Source organism: Mus musculus, chromosome 2, assembly GCF_000001635.26.
Source record: "Mus musculus strain C57BL/6J chromosome 2, GRCm38.p6 C57BL/6J".
Taxonomy (NCBI): Eukaryota; Metazoa; Chordata; class Mammalia; order Rodentia; family Muridae; genus Mus; species Mus musculus.
The window spans coordinates 64,077,230-64,099,096 of NC_000068.7; the positions used below are offsets into that span (position 1 = coordinate 64,077,230).

The 21,867-nt window shown below is 39.5% G+C and overlaps 1 protein-coding gene across 3 annotated transcripts in view; it reads right to left on the reverse strand.

Annotated features, from left to right (window-relative positions):
* Nucleotides 1-20,809, reverse strand: part of Fign (fidgetin) — a 126,531-nt gene extending 105,722 nt beyond the window's left edge. For 2 of the 3 annotated variants that reach the window (NM_021716.5, NM_001267846.1), the window contains exons 1-2: nucleotides 20,613-20,809; nucleotides 19,666-19,835 (exon numbers count right to left, since the gene is read on the reverse strand). In NM_021716.5, coding sequence (NP_068362.1) covers nucleotides 19,666-19,690 — 25 coding nt within the window. In that variant the 5' untranslated portion in view covers nucleotides 19,691-19,835; nucleotides 20,613-20,809. The remainder of the gene's footprint in view (nucleotides 1-19,665; nucleotides 19,836-20,612) is intronic. The other variant, NM_001267847.1, reaches the window with a different exon arrangement.
* Between the last annotated feature and the right edge of the window lie 1,058 nt (nucleotides 20,810-21,867).

Below are 21,867 nucleotides of genomic sequence, written 5' to 3' on the forward strand. Positions count from 1 at the left end.
GCTGAGAGCTACTGTCACAGAAGTCAAGCAATGGCTGTGCTGTTGACCCAGGGATGGGCTCTGACAGCCACCTTGCTTCAGTCCAGCCACAGTCCTAAGTGAGAGCAGGTTCTAGAACAACAGCACTGACAGGCTATGCAGAAGTGAGAGGAGGAGCGAGCCGAGAGGCACAAATGAGCAAGTGGACCAGCAACTCCATTCCCAGACACCCAGAAATAAACACGGTCCCTCTTGCAAAGTCATACTGCTCAGCACACAAAAGTTGTATTTGTGTCTATCCATATTTAGAGCAGCCACCAGCCTTTGGAAAGGACTTTCCATGAAGACAGCATGCAGTTTTTAAACTCGTAGGCTGTGATGAGTACGTGTCTGTAGCCACAATACCGGAAAACCTATAAACTCAAAGTAAGAATAGGCATGCACCCATACATGTATTTGCATGTGGGTGGTATTCTGCATAAATGACTGTCAACTTAAAATGCCATTCTCTAATTTATATGCAAATTCTACCTCTGGTAAAATAAAAACATATTTTAAGCAGCTTATAGTGCCAACACATTATTCCCATGAATGATTCCTAGTAAACTATTTATGCCAACTGTAGGGAATTTTTTTATGATTTATTGGATGGTGAACGAAACCACTTAAACTATAGTTGTCTGTATGAATCAGTAATTTTCATGTTTCTAATTAAAATGTAAACAGTGTAATGAAGACATCAAGTTTTTAGGCAAATGTCTCTCCCAGTGCCACTTGGGGTATGGTAATTACTGGAGCAGATCTGTGGATGCTCCTGAATCCTCTACAAGTCCAGATTAAAAGCATTCCTGCTAAACCTGGCTTCGTCCTCCAGGGAATTGTGTACTCTAACACATTCCCAGTCTGCTTACAGATACACACTGGCACAACCTTTCAAAGGTGTTCATTAAAAAAAAAAAAAGGAAAAGAAGTAATTTATATTTAAAATGTGGGTTGTAAAACATTTATTAGCAGTCAAAACACTGGCCCTTATCTACTCAGATTTCATTTCTCATCACTGTTATGTGGTGGGGGAAGAAATCAAAAGAATAAGAACAGAGAGAAAAAAAGAGAGAGAGATGGCCAAATAATGTCTACTTTAAATTTATAGACATGGAAGGACTTTACTAAATGGCAGGCTAGGAAAAGCTAGACGTACTGATTTTCATGACACACCTAGTTTAAGTAAAATAAGTTCTCAAAAATAAAAGAGTTCATAATAACAATTAAGAAAAATTAAGAAATATATGTGTGTGTGTATACACACATTTCATGGAGAAAGCATGCCATTTTTTTACAATATAAACTAATGTAAACATGCTTTGATGCATAATCTCTCTTCATCATTATTCAACTTCTATTGTTTTATGAAATTGGTCAAAAATTCATCGTACAGAAAATAACCTCTTGCATGTGATTTTTTTTTTTAAATCCCTCCAACTACTTACAATTGTTTATTAAGCTCTCCTGAAGTTCACGGTTTCCTTGTTACCCATTTGCTTTGAATTAAGTACAACCCAGTACTTGAATAAATGTGTTTATCTTGGACTGTAACTCTGTATCACCATTCCCTGCAAATAGCCCTTACAACTGCCATAGTCACACTCTGCTGAAATCTGCAGTGATAGGAAAAATCCAACCTGTGTGATAAAAGGAAGACTTTCCTTTACCCAAGCTACCCCACTCCTGGCCTCCGTGTCTGCAGGGTGACCAATGCGCCCAATATTCAAGCTAATTTTACAGGTGTTTGAGAGAGGCATGTACTGAGACTGCTGAGGGAGTGTGAATGGACAGGATCTGTGATGTGGGCAGGGGTATGGGAATCATAGAAAGAGTTCTACAGTGGTGTGTCTTATTACTAAGTAATGCAAACAAACAGATGCATCTCTGCTCTCCTGAGGCCAGGGAGAGGATTTCATCTAAGTGTTCTCCAATTCTCCCCATGAAAACATACCCTCCCCCTTCAAAAAAATTCTGGAGTTAGAGACATAGTATTAGAGGGAAGGGGTGGGACAAGGAAAGAACGGATTTGAGAAGGATATATTTTGATAATGTTTAAAAAAATGTTTAAAAACACCTCTGGGGGTTCTAAGAGGGAGGAGAAAAAGCTGATTAAACAAGGCCAAGGGTTTTGTGGGCTTAAGGGCGATATCATAGTTATGTTCGATATCAGAAGTGTTGCAAAACAGGCATTATTTCTACTCGCTTTGTGCCAGAAAGGTAAACACTGGGCTGCACGGTGGATTAAAACAATAAGAAATCCCTTCCCTCTCAGGCTCTCAAGGCCCTGTTAATCGGGTGTAATTTTTAATGAACACTAGCGGTTTGGTGCTCATTCAAGACATTTCATTAGAAGGTTATTATTCATTTAAAGAAAAAAATCAACATTTCAACCATATCAAGCTGTAACCTTTCTTGAAATGTAAATGAATGGTTTAAATGAGAAGATTAATAAAGAAGGGATGCTCTGAGCCCAAGCATGGAATGCTATGTATTTTTAAATTTGTCTATGCCAGATGCTGTCAGTCAGAACAAAAAACTGTCCAAGCAGACAATCTGTGCGTCTGAATGTTGATCATGTTGGAAAGTACGAGGGGGGGGGGAGGGGGCTGGGGGAGGGAGGAGGGGGGAGAGTGTGTCAGGGATGCATGGTCCTTCATCTTTGCAGTAGAGCAAACACGTCTCTCAGTATAGCGACAGACAGCTGCTTCCACTTTCTAATGTGCCCTAACTTAGATCACTGAAAGGATTGTCAGCACTCAGAGAAACACACAAAGATAACACAGCCAGCTGCCATGGAGGGGAGAGACAGCACAGCTCAGAAGAAATGGGATTTGTTCCATTTGCATGATGCTGCCTCCCCTGGGCCCCTTTCTTTTAAATCCAAAGCACAAAAGACAACACTTAACATATTTGCTTAAAGATGACAACCTCATGTTGATTTCATTTGGATGTAACAGTGTCAGGATTACAGATATGAGAATATATTATATCTGTAACAGAGACTGACAAATGCACCCATCAGTGGGACCGTCTGATTCATCTGCTTATACAGCCATTTTACCATCCCAAGGGTGCCATCTAAGTAGTAACTTTAGAAGACTGAAGGTCTAATTTTATTACACCACATTTCAACCTACTAAACAATATTATTTCTAAAATAGATCATTTTTATTGGAAGTCTCCCTGATGAAAAATCCAGTAGACACCAGAGAATTTATGAACTGTATGGGTCCTTTGAACTCAATATAGTGCCCGTTTCAAACAACTTTTCTTGCTGTATGGCAAAATCCCAGTATCAAATAAGTGAAAGTTAGAAAGAGAAGAGATAAACGCTTTGAGTATGCAAGTATATTGATCTAATCAACATATGTATAGAACACAGAGACTGGGTGAGCATAAACAATGTGGATAACTGTAAAATTAACTATAAAATCCATCCTTTTACCTGGCGTGTCTGAATCCAGTCTTTACAGCCTCTTACCTCTGTCTATTTGTGTGTGCTACAGAGAGTACTCACACTTCCAGAGCAACTATATGAATATTTATATCCTGTCGACCTCCTTTTGACATAAGTTCAATCCGATTTCCAGTTAAGGTATTTTTGGGGATAGAGACTTAGATGAGAAAATGATTTCAAGTTACACTGGCAAACCACCAGTCATTAACACCCAGTCCACTGAGAAGACGAGGGTTCTAAACTGCAGCCTCCATACTTCCCCCGAGTCTAGTCTTCTGCCCAACTTTATGAAGTGCAACTTTAATTCTTAAACAAAAAGATTTTCATGATGTGACTGCATTGATTAGTTTACATATACACACTCTATTGTCTAGACTAAAGTTGTAAGGCTGAGAATAGAAACAATGGTGTTCATCACACATGTGATACACACACACACACACACACACACACACAAGAGAGAAAGAGAGTGAGTGAGAGACAGAGAGAAAAAGAGAGCCAAAGTCAGAAACAGAGAGAGACAGAGAGAGAATGAGACACAGAGAGAACTGTAAAGCTGTAAATATTTGTTAATACCCAGCCTCAAAGCACATTCAACTGATTCCCCATAATGAAATGCTGTCTCCCTGTCTCCCCACTTTGTTCAAGGGAATTACTCTGCTGCTTGCTATTTGCTGGTAACAGTATAACTCACTCATTTGGTCTTGTTTTATAAAATAGAGTTAACTGCTATCTGTGAAATCTCTGCACAGCAGATGGCCAACCAATCATTATTTTCAATTTGTTTAGTTTCTAGAAAGAAGAAAAACTCTGAGGTAGTGATGCAAAGAAAACTAGCAGCTTGCGTGATAACTCAACCAGCGCCAGAAGATGCACTATAAACAAAATACAGAATCCCTTAGATTGTGTAGGATTTCACAGTTAAATACAACTCTGTGGCTCTCCCACTCCATAATGGGAAAAGCTATTTGAAAAATTTATCTTAGTTCTATGTGTAAAGATGATAGTCTAGAATTTAGCATTTTCATGTTTCAAGTTGTCACAGTTTCTAGAGGCAACATTAAAAAAAAATCCATGTTTGTCATCCTTAACAATAAAATCACTTTTTAAATTTTTCTTTTAATTTTTCTTTTGGTTTCTAAGTAGCCCAGCTTCCTAACAGAAAATGGGAGCCATTCTGGACAAGTGCACATGCACAGAAAATTAAGCTGTAAATATCTGGTCTGGGTTATTATTAGAATCTGGAAACATCTGAGGCTCCAGGACAACCCAAGCCCTGCAACCACGCAGTACAGGTAATTGCTTAAATGATTTACACCTTATTCTTTCTATTAAAACTGTCTCTAAAGACAAACATTTGCAGGCTTGGTTCTGCAATAAAAACTGGTATCTGATTTCACTGGGACAAAATCTTGTGAAAGATGTTACATTTCTTCAAGGACGTATGCATGGCTAAACTAAGCCCTGGGCAAAGACTGGCACCAAAAGATAAGTTAATGACTTCAAAATATGACTACGGTAGGGCCATGCATGGTATGTATATGAATGTGGCCATCCACTCAGAGCAAGTAAGCGTTAGGAGAAGACCATGTACATAGAATTGTTGTTTGTTTGATTGGTTCTCAATAACAGTATCAATTAAAAGCATCCTTGCGACTGGGGATGTAGCTCTGTCATAGAGCATTTCCCTAACATACATATTTAACCTATCTTAAATGGTTTCTTAATGTCCATTGTCAGTTTCGGTTTTTATTTCTCATAAATCTTGCTTACCGAGACTTCAAATGAATGTCATTCCAAACCTAACTCCCAAGGGACAGAGAGGTACCACATCAGGGAAAGGCATGAGCCACTTAGACAAGAACGAGAGGAGATTTAAATTGGTTCACTCAGATGATATCTGCATGAAGTTACCAGCTGGCTGCTGACTCAGAATGAAGGAGTGTTCAGTGTTGACATATATTACAGGTTTCTCTGCGGAAGACATTCAGGAACACACACACACACACACACACACACACACACACAGAGAGAGAGAGAGAGAGAGAGAGAGAGAGAGAGAGAGAGAGAGAGTTATGACATAACTATGCTTTATGTCAGATTTTAGGGCAAATTCAGTTTCACATTCTTCAACATTTCCATGTCTAAAACATAACATTGTATAATGTTATTTGTTGTATGAATAGTAAGAATATTTGAGAAAGAAAATGACTCCCCAAAACACAAGTTGATAAAGCTCCTGAACTACTAGAAAACAGAGGTTAATAGTTTGAATCATGGCTAAAATTAAAATAAACCATTGACGAGTGAGTCAGGCTCACATTTTGTGGTCACTAACTTATAACAGGACCCTCTCAGCAGCATCTTTCAACTTCCCCCTATTAAAACTCTAAAGGAAAAATGGGTAGCATTTTTAGTGCAAAGATTTTGTGTGGATGCTTATTCACTTCATTTAGAAGCCCTTAACTCCCTGTTTATAAATCAAGCCGAAGCAGAAGCCAGCCCTCTTAAACCTTTCCTTGATTTAGTTTGCATATTGGCCAGCTACCATCACAAACCTTTACAACTCAATCTTTAATATCTGGTAGATTTGAATGTCTATTTTAGCAAGTTAACTGGCTTAAAATTTATTGAGTGGTTCCAGAAAGCTAGCAGAACCGAGTTAAGGAAATAGCCCACCACAGCTGACCAACTGTGGAAACAGTACTGCCACTTTGATCACATTGTTTCACAGTCTTTTTGACTCTCCCAATAAAGTACTGTCCTTTATTGTAAAACCCGTTTGCTGAAGGTTCTGTGTTTGCAATGCAATTAACGAAGCAACATTTGTCCTCTGTCACTCAGGGCCACTGCTTTATAATAATCCAGGTTCAGCAGCTACATTGCAGACATTTTCTTCCACCTAGAGTACATGAGACCCCTCCAGATTTCCACATGAAGTGTTAAGCTAGCGTCTGGAACTCTTCATCTCTGAAAAGCCCAAGTTAGAAGAGACAGAGTGAGTTTTCAGAAAAGGTACAGGCTTCTTTTAAAGATGTGTATTTCAAAGAATGACAATAAAGTAGATTTTGTTCTCTTTTAATAGGCACTTTTCTGGAGCAAGGTGAACAAGTAATTCTCTCTAGCACATCTTTTGTTTGTGTTCTAAAAGCACAAATTTACTGATCCATTACAATTTCACCATTCAGTTAAGTTGAAATTCCGTTAGAAAAATTTGTAATTTCATTTGCTATGAGACTAGTAAGCAGATTTAGAATGAAGCTGGCTCCAAACACACATGCTCAACTGGTGAAGCATTTGAGCCACTGGAAGAGAGAGGTCAATGGGTGGACTTGCAGCTAAATTCTTTGCAGCCCAGTGTTTAGTGCAAAATAAATTAATACTGTCAGACATTAAACAGAACAAAAACAGCACCAATGAAAATGTTAACCAAAGACATTTACAAACTACAGATTGGCTGCAAGTTAAAATCAGCATACCAAGAGTAGGTCAGCCAGTTAGTGTCTCACGCCTTAGCGCCCGGGTACTGTCATATCCCCACAGTACAAAGCTCTGAGTACAGGGCACAAATTTATACTCTATAGTAAGCAGAGGAAAGAGAAACGAGAAACTAACCTCTAGGGTGTTGATGATTTCCTTTGCTCAACCAAAGACTGGAAAACCTAGGGTGGCTAAAAGCTTACAGAAAGTCCCAAATTCTAATATTTTATAGTTCTGTTCCCTCAAATTTTCTGACTCCAAATTCACAAGGAAAAAAAAAACATTAAAAAGGGAGAGACGCTACTAGCCTTTAATCAAAGTAGTGAAGAGAACTATGTTTTGTGGGATTTTAAAGGTAGCATCAGGATGTGGTTCTAATGGGATAATCTAAACGTTTCCTCTCCAGCAAAGTAAAAACAGAATTGGTTGTAAGCTTCTCTTCACATGTATAATTACAGAACTATTTTCAGGGTTATGTCTCCTCTGTTTGGTAATTATGTAGTATGTAGAGAACACAGGAAAAAATATGGCTTGTGGCTAAGAAACTGAAGCCAAGGAAAATGATGCAGACATAAACTATCATATAAGACACATTACTTTGTACACTAATTTGAAGATAAATAAATGAAATTTTGTTGTTTAAATTGAAGTATACAATTTTAATATTCTCCACCATTTTTAAATCTAACATCTTATTTTTAAAAGAAAGATTAGTGAATGCGTAACAAAATGTCAGTCTCCATTGCTGTGACAAGTTCAAATCACGAGATGTTTACCAGACACCTATACAGTTCATGTATTGTGTATGCGTGCTAAGGAAATTAAAACTGAATTTGACGTGCCTGCTTATAGGAATTTAGAGTTCCCTAATGGAAAAAACACAATGAGCAGTGATACTCAGTGTGAAAAGATAATTTTAATGATCAAAGAAAATTGTGTGTGTGTGTGTGTGTGTGTGTGTGTGTGTGTGTGTGTGTGTGTTTGTGTGGTGTGTGACGGGGTTGTCTGTACTTAGGAACCTCCTGGAGGCCACATATAGACATCAAGTATCGTCTTCAATTGTCCCCTCTTTATCTTTTTTGAAAACTTGGCTTTCATTGGAACTGACACTTCCTGATTCATTTAAGATTGCTGACCAATGAGCCAGGAGACTGCTCTTGCCTCCACCTCCTTGGCACAAGGATAGGTATAAACAAACAAATCAGCCTTTTCCATGGATGCTGGGGATCTGAATCCAGGTCCCCACGCCCTCTTTGCAAGCACTTTACCAACTGAGCTGGATCACCAAATCCAAACAAAACATTTTTTAGTGTGTTTAAGGAAAATGAAGGAAGTGTCAAAATCTGTCCTAAGCAGAGTTGGTGTATGATACGTACCGAGAGTAGTTATCATTTCATGAAGATATGACTTTCAGTCTGATCTAATCTATATACATTTTAGAAGATTGATGGTTCCTATAGCCACTGAATGAGCCAATCTGACTTTCAATTTCGTACAGAGGATATGCATTAGCTAACTAATGCTATTGTTTCCCAACATATTGGAATACCTGACACTTAGTAACTATAAAGGCTCAACCAGGCAACAAATGGTCCTTTGGTTTCTTTCACTGTTTTCAAGACAAGTCCTGTGTTTCAAGGAGAGAGGCAGAGTCCTTATCATGATTCAAAGCTGCCCAAGCTCACTATTAAATGGAGAAGCAGCCCTGTATTATTCTTTGGCTGTTATGGAATTCTGTCTCCATTAATGAGAAAGAAAACTGAGGGTGAGCAGAGTTGAATGACTTGCCTAGGCAATAAATGCAAGAGGCTGTGGGCCTTTACTGCCGTGTTTTCTCCTCATTGTCAACCCTAAAGACCTAAAGATCTGAGGTAGACTCTTCTCTATCCGTGGTGGACTCAAGGCAAGTTGGTAGCTACTTCTAGTGTATGTCATTAATGTATTCAATTATAACTTATGCCTGTATCTAAACTAAGTGAAAATTTTATGAGTTCGTGAGATGTATAAATCCCTAGGCTTGTAAAAGTGACTGGCATAACTAATTCTACATTTGAAATCACTTTGGGAGCAAAGAAAAAACAAACAAAAAAAAGGAAGTATGTTACTTCCTCTTTAAGGTACCTGCCACCCCCACCCCAAATAAACAAAACCAAAAACATCCACATGACTCATTTGGGGCGGGGCTTATGGATATGTGAACTTTGTGAGAGGGAGTCTTTCTTTCTCTTCTTTTCTTTTTCTTTTTCTGTGTGACCTCCTCAACACCCTGAGACAGAATTGCTATGTATTCTGGGGTACTCTATGACTGGGGTACTCTCAGACTGGGGACCCCCACTGAAATTACAGCACACATCACCATGCCAGCACACTTCATCCCTTGTGTGAGAAGTTTGTTTCCGACTAATGATGATAATGCAAATAGAAAAAAAAATATATGAAATTTTACAAATTCAAACACGCCTATATATTTCAAGGGTCATACTCCTTGAATGCTAATAAAATGTGTAACAATCCCAAAGAATCAATACAAGAGATACATGCCAGTAAATCTTTTCCTATAACTTCAACTACGGCCTAAACAAATGGAAGATATCAATGGCAAAAAAAAAAAAAAAAGAAATAAAAAAGATTTTGAGAATAAAATTATCCCTATTAAAAGCATGTATGCCTTTATACATTTTCAACTTATGTGCAGGTAAACTGGAAATAGATTTTTTTTTTCATATAAATAGTCACAAATTCTATTACTCAGAATGTGGTAGAGAACCTACCACTTCTTAACAGGAAATTATAATTTGCTTACATTACAGCATACTGGTCATTAATTCCTAATAAGTGCTCATTTTTACACATAATTATAATAAGATTGGACCCGCATAATTGTCAGCACTGTTTTCAGGAAAAAAAAAAAACAAAAAAAACATGGGAAAGGACCCTAAACTTTGCCTCAACATTTTCTTCTAATTTCTTCTTCCTTTGCCTGTGCCCCCCTTTTCTACCAGTTGCCATTCCTCATGGATAGTTTGTCCTTGACAACAGAGGCAGCTTTGCCACTGCCCAACCACCTTGTACCCTCTTAATTAATTCAGGCTACATCCTCATAATCTAAATATCCATATACTGGTGGATCAAGGGGAATTTGATTTTCCAGATGACCAAGTGATAACCAGCCTTGCAGATAAGTTTATAAAGAATGCAGGTCTCACCACAATGCATTTGCACAGGTAGGTGGTATGATTATAGCTCAGCAGTAGGAGGCTCCCTGAGATAGGTAGGGCCCTGGTGAGCGTGCAATATGCGGATGGCAAAATGGGCTGAAGCACTTTGCCCTACCAGGAAGTAGAGAGTAGGTGCAGAGTAGTCAAAAACCATAGATAATGTTTATCGACAGGTACTTAGGTGAGAATACATGTGCTTTACAGTCTCCCATCTCAACAACTCCCATGGGATCACATGGTGACAGTTGTTTGGTGATGTAATTTCAGAGAAATATTATGGGTTTGTAAAACTGTCAGGTTTTATCCATTCTTATGCCCAAACACATATCACATGTAAGACTGGATTCCCTTTGTATCTTTAAAATTAAGTAGTATGAAACCATTCACCCATAGAAAGTTCTACTTTGGTGCTAAAACAAAATGAGAAAGAAAGAAAGAAAGAAAGAAAGAAAGAAAGAAAGAAAGAAAGAAAGAAAGAAAGAAAGAAAGAAAGAGAAAGAGAGAGAGAGAGAGAGAGGGAGGGAGGGAGGGAGGGAGGAAGGAAGGAAGGAAGGAAGGAAGGAAGGAAGGAAGGAAGGAAGGAAGGAAGAAAGGAAGGAAAGAAAGCATTGATTTGGTGTCTGCACTCATGAAGTAATACATTAAATATCAAAACAAAACAAAGAACTCTTGTTTTTAGATTTCCTAACAGTTTAATGTTTAAATGTTATCAATAGAGATGACATACCCATAACTTAAAAACTCAAGAGATTCTGCACATGCACAGAATGTCCTTTTAATGAGACACTAAATCTATTTCTGAAGGGTCTGCTATCTCAGCAGATATAAGTAAGTTTCTATCAATAATTGGTTGATTTCAAAGCATATTTTTAATTAAGGAACTTAATAGTATTCACAGTGCACTTAAAATATTCCTAAAGGCAGAGAAAAAAGAAAAACCCTTTGGCCATATGGGCATATAAAATTCCAAAACTGCTCATCTTCCCCTCCCCCCACCCCAGGTTGTGAGAACTGGGCCACTTGAGGTCCCAATTGTCTGCACGTGGCTCTCCCTCCCCGATGCTTTCTGATCACCTGAGAAACACGAACGAAATCTCTTTTTTAAAAGAGTCAGACTCAGACTGCCGGTGGGGGCCAGGACATAAGACACACATCTTTTGTAAGGAGGATCTAAAATTGACTCCAGGTCTGGGATTCAAGAACAGAAGAGTCAGATTTAACACAGCCATGCTATAAAAACTAAGTGTGGCTATTATTCTTAACAAGTTACATATTGGGTATTATTCTTTAAAAATGAGTCATAAAATATCATTTTAAGTACTTACAGTCATGAATATGCTCTATTCTTGTACCCTCTGCTTGAATGTAATTTTTCATTTTCCAGGAAAGGATACATTTTCTAACTAACCCCGTTAACCTAATTACTCATAAAAATATCAAAAAACATCTATGACATCAATAGCTTTACAAAGAAATGTATCTGTGCACATGAACAAGAGAATATTCGATTTAGATAAGCAAACATGCAGTTCTTATTTAAAAGATCCCTTAAGATCCCTGTAATACCTAGCAGTGAAATTTATCAAAAAAGGCATTCAAAGTTTGCAAACAGGCAGTCCGTTCTTTCAATGCTTCATTCCTCCAGACACATATTCCTATTCAAAAGTATTAACTGGTAAGCATAAAAGGATAATAGTAGCCTGTTTATTTAACAGTATTTGTTTCATCTTAAAACAGGGATTAAAATGAAAATGGCTCCAATATTAAGGCAATCTTTTTTATCCTACTTACAATAATTATCTGGTTAGATTAAAATCAGTGAATCATACCTAATTAAGATTTATAATTTAGCTTCATTGAGGTATATGCTCTGAGTAAAAGTATTTCTTCTTTACTTCAATTTGAAGAGGGTAAAATAGAATTGAATACTGTAGCAACCAAGAAGCTATCGCAGTCGCTGCATCCTACCGTAGAACTGTGTATTTAAACAGACTTGAAGTTTACTTATTTTCGAAGGCAAACATTTAATATGAACATATAATAAAAGATAGGAGTAAGGTTAAAAAGAAATAAGGAGCTGAATTGCAATCGTGTTACAGAAACTGTAGACCAAGCACGGAACATTAAGAAATACGGATTGATACCCACTACAACTTTCCAGTTTTACACTGTACCTCATGCAGAACATTCCTAAAGTGTGCGCTAAAATACTTATTTCCCAGCCTCCTTTCATTGGAGTATATACAGAAAGAACAACTCATTATTACTCAGAATCAAGGCATCTCTTCTCAGGACTCTATAGTATTATAACAAAGTCTAGCAAGGGATTCAAAATAAGTTCCTCTTTTTTTTCTTCCTCTAAAATATCTTTAAAGACCCCTTCTCCACCCCAGTGTTGGGTTACATAAAAGAAGAGTGACTTTTCCCCAGCTTTTTGATATGTCCTGCCTGGCAGTGATCTGATGTAAAGACTACCTTTTGAAAATAAATGGCCCAACCTCAAGTGCTCTCAGATCCTCACTTGCTGGGCCTTCCATCACGCCTCAATCTTCATGTGAAAAGCTGTTAGGCTTCAAGATGTAGTTTGGGGCATCTCAATACGAAACATCATTTTATCGAGCACTGCATTGGGAAACAAGAATTTCAATGTTTGCTTGACCCATCTGCTGAGAACGGACAAACCAAAGTAGAAAAGTAGCTACAGGTCAGGGGGAGAGTGAATATCTCATTGCCTGTTAAAAAAAGTAAGTTCACAATTTGGATGGGATAGGATACACCGCAGGGCTAGGACTCCTGCACAAATGAGTAGCTTGCCCCTTTACCAGTGCTATCAGTACAGTTTTGTGGCTACAGTGCCATCTCCTCCTGTCTAAATACCAATACTGATACTAACATAATAAGGTGATTATTTTTGTTTGTCCCTCTTCCCTGACTGTCACTCAATGAGCTGCGCTTCTATTATTTATAATGGTCAGGATCGTCTATATATTTAAAGAAGTTTAGCTGTCTCGACCTTAGGAAAAGGTGGAGGTGGTACAAAGTGACCAAGAACCATCCAGTCTCTTAGGATAAATCCCTCTGAAATAATTCCTCTGTGCTTGGGGTATACTTTCTTAACTATGTGCCCAGGTACACACAACTAAAAACATCAAGCTGCTGTTATCACAAATGGTCATGGGATACAACAGGCCCAAGACAATATGAGACTAAAGCAAATATATTGGTCGGGGGTGGGGGAGGACATAAGTCCTAAAGGCCTATATTTTATCTGTTCTCTTTAACAACTCCCATCAGTACCCTTTAGCAGCGCCAAATCAGATAAATAGAGCAGCCAGTCTTCACACAGAAAACCAGTGATTTTCCCCAAACTGTCTCTTAATACACTTTGTAGACAGTAAAAGCCAAGTGAAGCCTCATTGCCCTGTGACCTCAGCAGGCACAAGGACCCCAACAGAAGGGCTTTGCACTTGCTAGGATGCTCTGTTGTGGCTGTCGCGAAATTATAAATAATTTTTTAAACAAACTATCTCATATTCTGACCGTGTGCTGGCCCTTATAAATGAGTAAGATGGTCCTCGATGAAGGTCACAGCATTTGTAGATGAAAAGAATAATAAGTCAAAAGAATAACAAGAAGTTTCCTCCAGTATACAGAAAGCCAGGACTTCACACTGCACTGCCTTTCGAATCCAATTGCACACGTTACTGTTTCCCTGCATTGTATTTTCTCTAAATCCAGTGCACAGAAAGCACAGGCCATGCATCCCTGGAGGAGTTACAATCTCACATGCAACTGCCAGTGATCTTTACAGCATCAAGTGTATATACGTCGAGTATTAGTTGATTCCGGAAAAAACAAGAAGGGTTACTGTGGGAAAAGGACAATGCATGATCTGTTCCCTTACCAGTGATAGGTCTACAATCCACTGTAACAAATATGGAAAACTAAGGAAAGCATTTTCAACACGAAGATATTGAGGGGGTAACATTTAATGAGTGCTTTCAATTTTGTATTTTTCCATCCAAAAAAAATCTGTATTTATAAATGATACGCTAGCAACTTATATATCATTAATAATTTCTAATAAAAGATATTCAGCTTATAAAATACAGACAAACTCTCAACAAGGATCAATTATTTAATTACTTAAATTTTTTCTTAAAAATAAAAAAGCCTTTTTCAAACCTAAATAAATAAATAAATAAATAAATAAATAAATAAAAGAGTTAGATGGGGAAAAGATAGGTTACCCTTGGGCCTTCATATAATAAATCGTGCAACCTACTTTAAGGCTGTGTCACTTTAAAAATATGATTTGAAAGAGTGATAGCACACATGCTACAGTGTAGCAAACACATCCATTTATACATCACATAACATGAGCCCCTATGAGATGAAATCCTTTCCGTAGTGCCTTGGAGATGTTCTCCACCCAGCCTCAACCATATGCAACGAGAAACAAAGTGTCAATATTCAAATAACAGGACAACAAGCAGATTTGTTGCATAAAATATGTAAATATTACTAAGAGAAAGTGCCAGATGATATCCAGTGTTTTGATGGCTTCGGATCATCTATCTTTCCTGTCTCCTCAATCTCAATAGGCATTAATCAACAGGTATCCTAGGAGCCCGCTAGGGCTGAGCAGACACCTGTGGTCCTGTCCTAAAGGACCTGGCATACCCACCTGCTTGCCAGTTGCCTTAAACCTCCCAACATCGTGCATTTTCACAGTTCTTCGCCAACTCATTATTTTCAGTTCTCCTCTATTCCTCATTTGTACATTTCTTTTAATAAACAACTTATAGTCATTTAAGATCAACAGCAAAATCAAAAATTAATAGTCAACACTCCTGTCAAAGAGTCTGTGCTTGAATTTTCTACCAGAATGTAAATGAAAAAATAAAATAAAATAAACAAAAAAAGGATATATGTATATATATAGAGAAGGGTGGGGTGGGAATAGACTGTGATAAATTTCCAACCATAAAAATATTTGCAAAGAGTGCCATTTATTTGTATTCTTTCCAATAAGACATTCCTTTGGGGGATGGAGGGGGGAGGTGAGTATACGCCTCTGTCTTGCTATGTTATCAATTTGGGGGCTGCAGTATTTCCAGTGGTACCTAAAAAAAGCTCAGTTCAAATGACAATGGCATATCGGCTTCTATAAATCTCTAAATAAAGAATCATGCAACATTTTTAATCGCATCCTCCTCTGTTCCATTTGTTTATTCTATTTTTTCAATATCTCACACAAAAAGCTGATATGATTAATAAAACCTTCTCCACCAGTAACTGTCAATCTCTCTATAAAAAGTCTGTAACAATTTTTTTGCTACCAAAAGTATATAAATCAATTTAAATTCTTGGTAATTAAACGTATTATCTCTACAACCATGCCTGTGGCACTTTAGAGACTGGCATACAAAATTCAGACAGGAGAGTTTATGGATCAGAGGTAAGAGTTGCAGACACCCCTGAAAAAGCAAAATGAGCACAAAATAGAAAGTTCCAAACAAAAGGCCTGCAATTGTTTCAAATACACCTAATAGCTCTGCTGATTTGGAACGATTAGAGCTGATTACTTAATTAGGCAATCATTAGGCATCCAAAAACACTGACAGAAACAGGGGACTTCAGAGCCCACCTTCACCTGGAAATGAAAACCCAGGAAAACCATTGCAAACTTTCTGCATCCGCCTCTCTACATAACCCAGGCAAGAAAGTAACATCTAAAGTATGACACCTTGGAGGTAGGGGAAGAAAATAATTTACCAGTGAGGAAATGGTGCACTTCTTGCAGGATGCTGAATTTTCAAACTACATTAGAAGAGCAGACAGTGGTGCAGATTGTCTCTGTGGACTCAGAGGCTGCCGCTCTCTGCGCTCTGACCACATGCTTGTGCTAGCTGAAGATAATTAATGAAATTTCTACTCTCTTGCATGTCCTTCAGAAGCAACGGCCCACAAAACGCGATCCAAAGTTCCTAACAGTAAAATCAGCAACAACAAAAATGATTTTCTGCTAGAAGCTCAACTGCAGGTGTCTTAAATAAGAGAGAGAGAGAGAGAGAGAGAGAGAGAGAGAGAGAGAGAGAGAGATAGATTGTTTGTACTCAGAAGGAATCTGATGCTGTTTTAAGGACCTGAGATTTTTTTAGTGTTTCTTCAAGTAATTCCAAAGACCCTCTAAACTCTCTATTCAGGAGAAAAGCAAAGCAGGTCTACTCACATGTACAGCTTCCAAACAGAAGTCTCACCCTCTCCCAGGAACACAATGAGATTGTATTACCCAGCTATGATTCTTTCATTTCAGACATGATTAATTAGCAAGAATTGCACTCCTGAAAACTCCCAGCACACTCTTGCTGGCTTATTTAATCGAGTACACGAAAGAACAAGTGGCCACCAGCACTGTAAGACAGGTATCCAAAAACTCTATTTCAAAAAAAAAAAAACCAAACAACAAAAAAACACTTTTCTATCTTTGCTTCCAAAAATAAAGCAAACTGCTTTTAGCTGCCTTTACAAAATATTTTGGAAAGAAACAGGTCATTGTTTTAACAATATTTTTAAATTTAGTATAATGCACGCACTATATTCAGGAAAATTTGTCACATTTAATGTGGTAGTCTTGAGACTCCAAACTGAGATTCCAAAAGACTCATAAGTCTGTAGTTTACATGGACAACCAACCACATGCAAAAATTAATACACAATAGCAATGGTACATTCAAGCACATTTGGGGCCAGAGTTTAAAAGAAAAAAAATTGAGTGTTTTGCCAAATAAAAGTTAATTTGTCATGATTACAATGAAAACCAGAAACCAGAATAAAAGAGAAGAAAGAACTTAAATTTAAATGAATAAAAACTGCTGACTCTCAATATTATTCCCAACACTCTTTCAAAATAATTTTCCTTGCAAAAAAATCCCTTTTCAAAATGCCCATATCAGTCAAGAAGAATCAGGACCCATAACTTAAGATATTATAAATGTATAATTGAACAACCTTCAATTTATAAAGCCTGTGATTTCCCTCTAAGGCCTTTACCGATTGTGACAGCTAGAAAACTTCACACACAGTACAACACTAACATACTAACAAATAGATCCTGTTGGTCCCAGCAAACATTTTTTTAAAAATCTATATTGCTCAAAATATCTTCCCCCCCCCCCCTGTTGTATTAAATTTAGGATCAAAAACATCAAAGCAGCTTCCACCTCGGACCTAACTTTTAGAGGATCAATGTGACAAGTCAGTCCCTGATAGATGTTTCTCTTGATAAATGACTTGTTCAAAAGAGACATTGTAGCTTTCATTTCCTGACCACAACACACTTTTAATTTGCAGCAGCAAAGCTGCGGAGTGTGGGCACTTGCCCACTTTGTAGCCTTTCAGGTTTCTGGCTCCGTTTCCTTTAGGCCACACATTTGAGATAAAAGAAAAAAACACAAATCTAAAAACAATCAAAGTGAGAGAAAATAGAAACCACTAGTACCCTTTAATGCATACACACGTGTCTGCTTTCTAGACACATCCATGTATATGTACACACACACACACACACACACACACACACACACACACATACACACACACACTATCAGATTCCAGTGAGTGATAACAAGACTTCTAAACATCATTTGCACATCCAGCGTTTAAACCCACGGAGAAAGAAATCATGTGAGTATTACTTAATACTAAGCAAAAGCAAGTCTAGGAGCAATTAACATACTTAAATTCACTGTCCCATGCCTCCGATGGTACTGTTGCCTGTGCGTGTTTTTACTGATTATTGCAATAATGCGTATTGCCTCTATCCAGAAACCATGTTTAAGTATCAATACGGTGAACAGTCAAACCACCCAATTTCTGCTCTCAGCACATTGTCCGAGGTCCGATTTAAAATTTATAAATGTAATATCCGCCTGATCACAGGCAGCAGCCCAATCTGCTCTGAATATATATTACAGCTTTAACATCACAGAGGGAAATCGCCCATCTGGCAATCCCATTCGCTCCAACAGCTCCAGGGGAAAAGAAAAAAAAAAAGAAAGAAAGAAAGAAAGAAAGAAAGAAAGAAAGAAAGAAAGCAAGCAAGCAAGCAAGCTGTGCTCTCTCTCCTCCTTAAAACATTTCTCAGGGCAAATTATGTGCATCTAAAATAAACAGTCTTCTTATTGATCGATTCAAAGTCAACAAGTTCCAAATGCAAAATCCAATCAAATCCTTCCTATCCTGCAAGTGTAGTGTGTGTTTAGTCCTATAGTCAGCAGAGCCCAGGCAGAAGTGCATGTCGCGCCTCCAGTCCTGAGGTCCCTTCCCCAGTATTCTCATTTGTGTTATGAGAAAGCACTGACCAGGGCCACACTACAGACGCCTGGCAGCTTTGACCCTCTCTCGTCTCTTTTATTCCTCTTCCCTGCTTTCCCTCTTTTCAAGAGAAACCCATGGCATGGGGGAAAGTGTACCAACAACAAGAACCAGTTTAAAGTGCACATATTCTTTGGTCATGCAAAATACTTTCCCATCTTCTTCTTGTTGTCCCCTCTTAGACTTAATTGAATATCACAAAGTGTACCAATAGCACAGCCACTAGAGCTATTGAAAACCCCTCTCACTCCATTTAACTGACTTTAAAAAAAAAAAGAAAGAAAGAAAAAGAGAGAAAGAGGAAAGAGTGATTACAAATAAAGTCATTTTCAGTTCCTGATTATTTAATTCTATCACAGGTTAAAAGTAAAAAGCTCTGACAGGCAGACAAGTGAATGGCAAGGGGGAAAAGAAAAAAGAAAAAAAGAAAACTACCAGTCTTTCTTACAAGATGTTAAAACTGGAGTGATAAAAATTATACACATATATATCTTACTTTCATGTAAAAGATACGCCATCACCCACTCACCCAAACGGCGGAAAATCCACACAGAAGAACCGAATACTCCATAAAGTGCAATCAAGGGAGCAAACAGTCAAATTCCATTAAAAGGTTGGGGTTGGGAGAAAAAGAAAATTCCATCCAGTCCTGTGTGTGTACATATATATGGATATATGTATAAACACTTTCATTACTTAGCAGTCTTTGCCCCACACTCCCACCCTCTCCATCCACCTAACCCCCACCCCAAAACAACAACAACAACAAAAATCCCACCCCGAGTTTAACTAATTTACATACCATTTGACTTCACCCCTGTTGAGAGCATTAATAGAAACATGCAACTTCAAGATTAGAGCTAAAGCCAATGAAAGTGTCCGCAAATAACATATTAATAAAAACTGAAATGCATAAAGAAGTGAAAGCAAATACAAAAAAAAAAAAAAAAGCACAGTGACAGATTAAAATAAACAGACATAGACATGTTTAAAAAGAATTGGACATCATGAGCATCTGGTTCCCAAGCAGCCTCCAATGGTTTTTATCATGCTATTTAATTTGTCTTCCCTATTTAAATGCAAAGGAAGTAAATTCCAAAACTGACATACCATAAACACTGGTGCTACTGATCATTTCTTGCTGGTAGCACAAAAAGCTGAATTGGATTTCTCACAAGCAGGAATTCCAAAGGTTGCTTTTCATTAAAGCCACTTTTCCTCTCAGCTATCAAATGTCACTGCCTTGAAACGTGGGCCCTTTCGTCAGGTATTCATTTAACCTACATGCATATAATTAAGGGGGAAAGCAACATCAACAAAAAGGGGATCTCAGATCACAGGAGAAGAAAGAAAGGAAAAAAAGCACATGACCGGGAATACAAGTCCATGTCAATTTCACTCACTCCCATTGAAACTAACAAGAGCTCCGGGGAGGACGGTAATAGGATCAGTGGATTGTATATACCATTAAATTATACATCTTTCTCTCCCGTTCCTTGCCAACAATACGCCCACCACGCTGTACCCCCTCCCGCATGATGTGCTTACAGTTTTCTGCAACCGATCCTCTGACATTTTTCTCGATCCCCCAGCCACGAGATTGTAATTTAACCTCAACTTTTTGTGTGTGTGCAAGATTCTTATTTACACTTCTTATTTACTTAGAAGTTAGTTCCCGAAGAAAGTCTAGCCCCACCCTATGGCTCCGCTTTCTTATTTTATTTTTTTTATTTTTTGAGGTAAAAAGATAGTAGTGAGTAAGCCCAATATCGCGAAAAGCGAGATTCTTGCAGTCACGAACTCTTAATCCCATACTATTGTTATAACGATTAAGCTGCAGAAATATGCATCATAATGTTTCAGGGCTACTTTGTACAGAGAAATTAGACAGCAGGTTGGCGTACAAAATAGAAACGAATGCAAATTAAATTTACTGTTTACGGCACAACTCTGAGACCTCTTCTCACTACAGGTCTTGGATCTATCTATATTCTTTAAAAATAAAACAAAAACAAAAAATTTAAACAGATGGTAAAAAACTACGAAGCTCTCCTTACCTGGACGCGCAGAGCGAGCTCCCGATAGGTTAGCGTAGCATCGATCCGATGTGTTTGCTGATGAATGGAAGCTAGGGTTAAGTGAAGGTGCCTATGATTTGAAATCATTCCAAGTTTTTGAAGGGAAGACGGACTGCAGCCTCTGCCATGTTGGAATTTCAAACCCAAAACAGCTGCTTGGAAGGAGCCAGCATGCCAGAGGCTGAGCGCAGGCGCAGAGCGCCGCCGAGCCAAATTCAAATCACTTTCACACTAAGAGCCAAAGATCAGTTTTCAAAGGAGAGAGGGAGAAAGAGACGCAGGCGGCCGCGCGGCCGGGCGTCGGGAGGCAGTGGCGAGAGGCGGGCGTTGGAGCGCGGCGGGCCGGGAGCCCCGGGAGGGAGCGGCGGCGCGGGCCGGGACTGCAGGGGGAGCGGAGGCGGGAGGCGGCGAGCGGCGCCCGGCCGCGGGCGGACAGGGAGGGCGCAATGGCCGGCCGCCGGGTCATGTTACACGGCCCGGGCCTCGGCGGCCGCCCAGCCTCACAGCTGCGCTCCCGCGGCCCGGAGGGGGCCCCGAGGTCATGCCGGCGCGCGGGGACGCGGAGCCCGGCCCAGCCCGCGCGCGGGGAGCGACGCCCCCGGGGGAAGCGAGCCCCGCTGTCCACGCGCGATCGCGCGTCCCTGAGGGCCCCTCCCCGGTCCTCCGGTCACCACCGTAGCCTGGCCAGCCCTCCCTGCTGCTGCGCGCACGGGACGGGGACCGGGACGTGGAGCCGGGACGTCCCCTATCCCCGAGGCTCCCCGCACCAGTCCGAAAATGACTTTATCTGCTAGGGAGAGGCAAGTTGGGGAGGCAGATCAGCTTGAACCCACTTCACCGCCTCCACCTCCCCGGGAATAAATAAAAACCCTAAGTATCTAGGTGTGCGGTCCCCTCTCAAGCTCCCCCGGCTCCCCTCCCTACCTCCCCCAGGCGGCTCGGGCAGGGGAGAGCAGCGCCCGGGGGCCCACGGTGAGGGCTGTTGGTGCGCAGGCAGAGACCTGGGGCTTCAGCTTTCCCAGCCCCCCGCTATGGAGCAATCTGGGGACCCAGGAGAAGGAAGAGAGTCGGGGCTTTGTGGTGCTGGGAGCTGAGGAAGAATGAAATGTGCAGTTGAGTGTGTGGCTCGCATCCCAGGGAGCAGTGCCGTGCTGATTGTCTGTGGCTGAGATAGCCTTTTGTTCGCAACATAAGGTTTAAGAAACACACACACGTTTTCTGGGGTCTCTTGTTA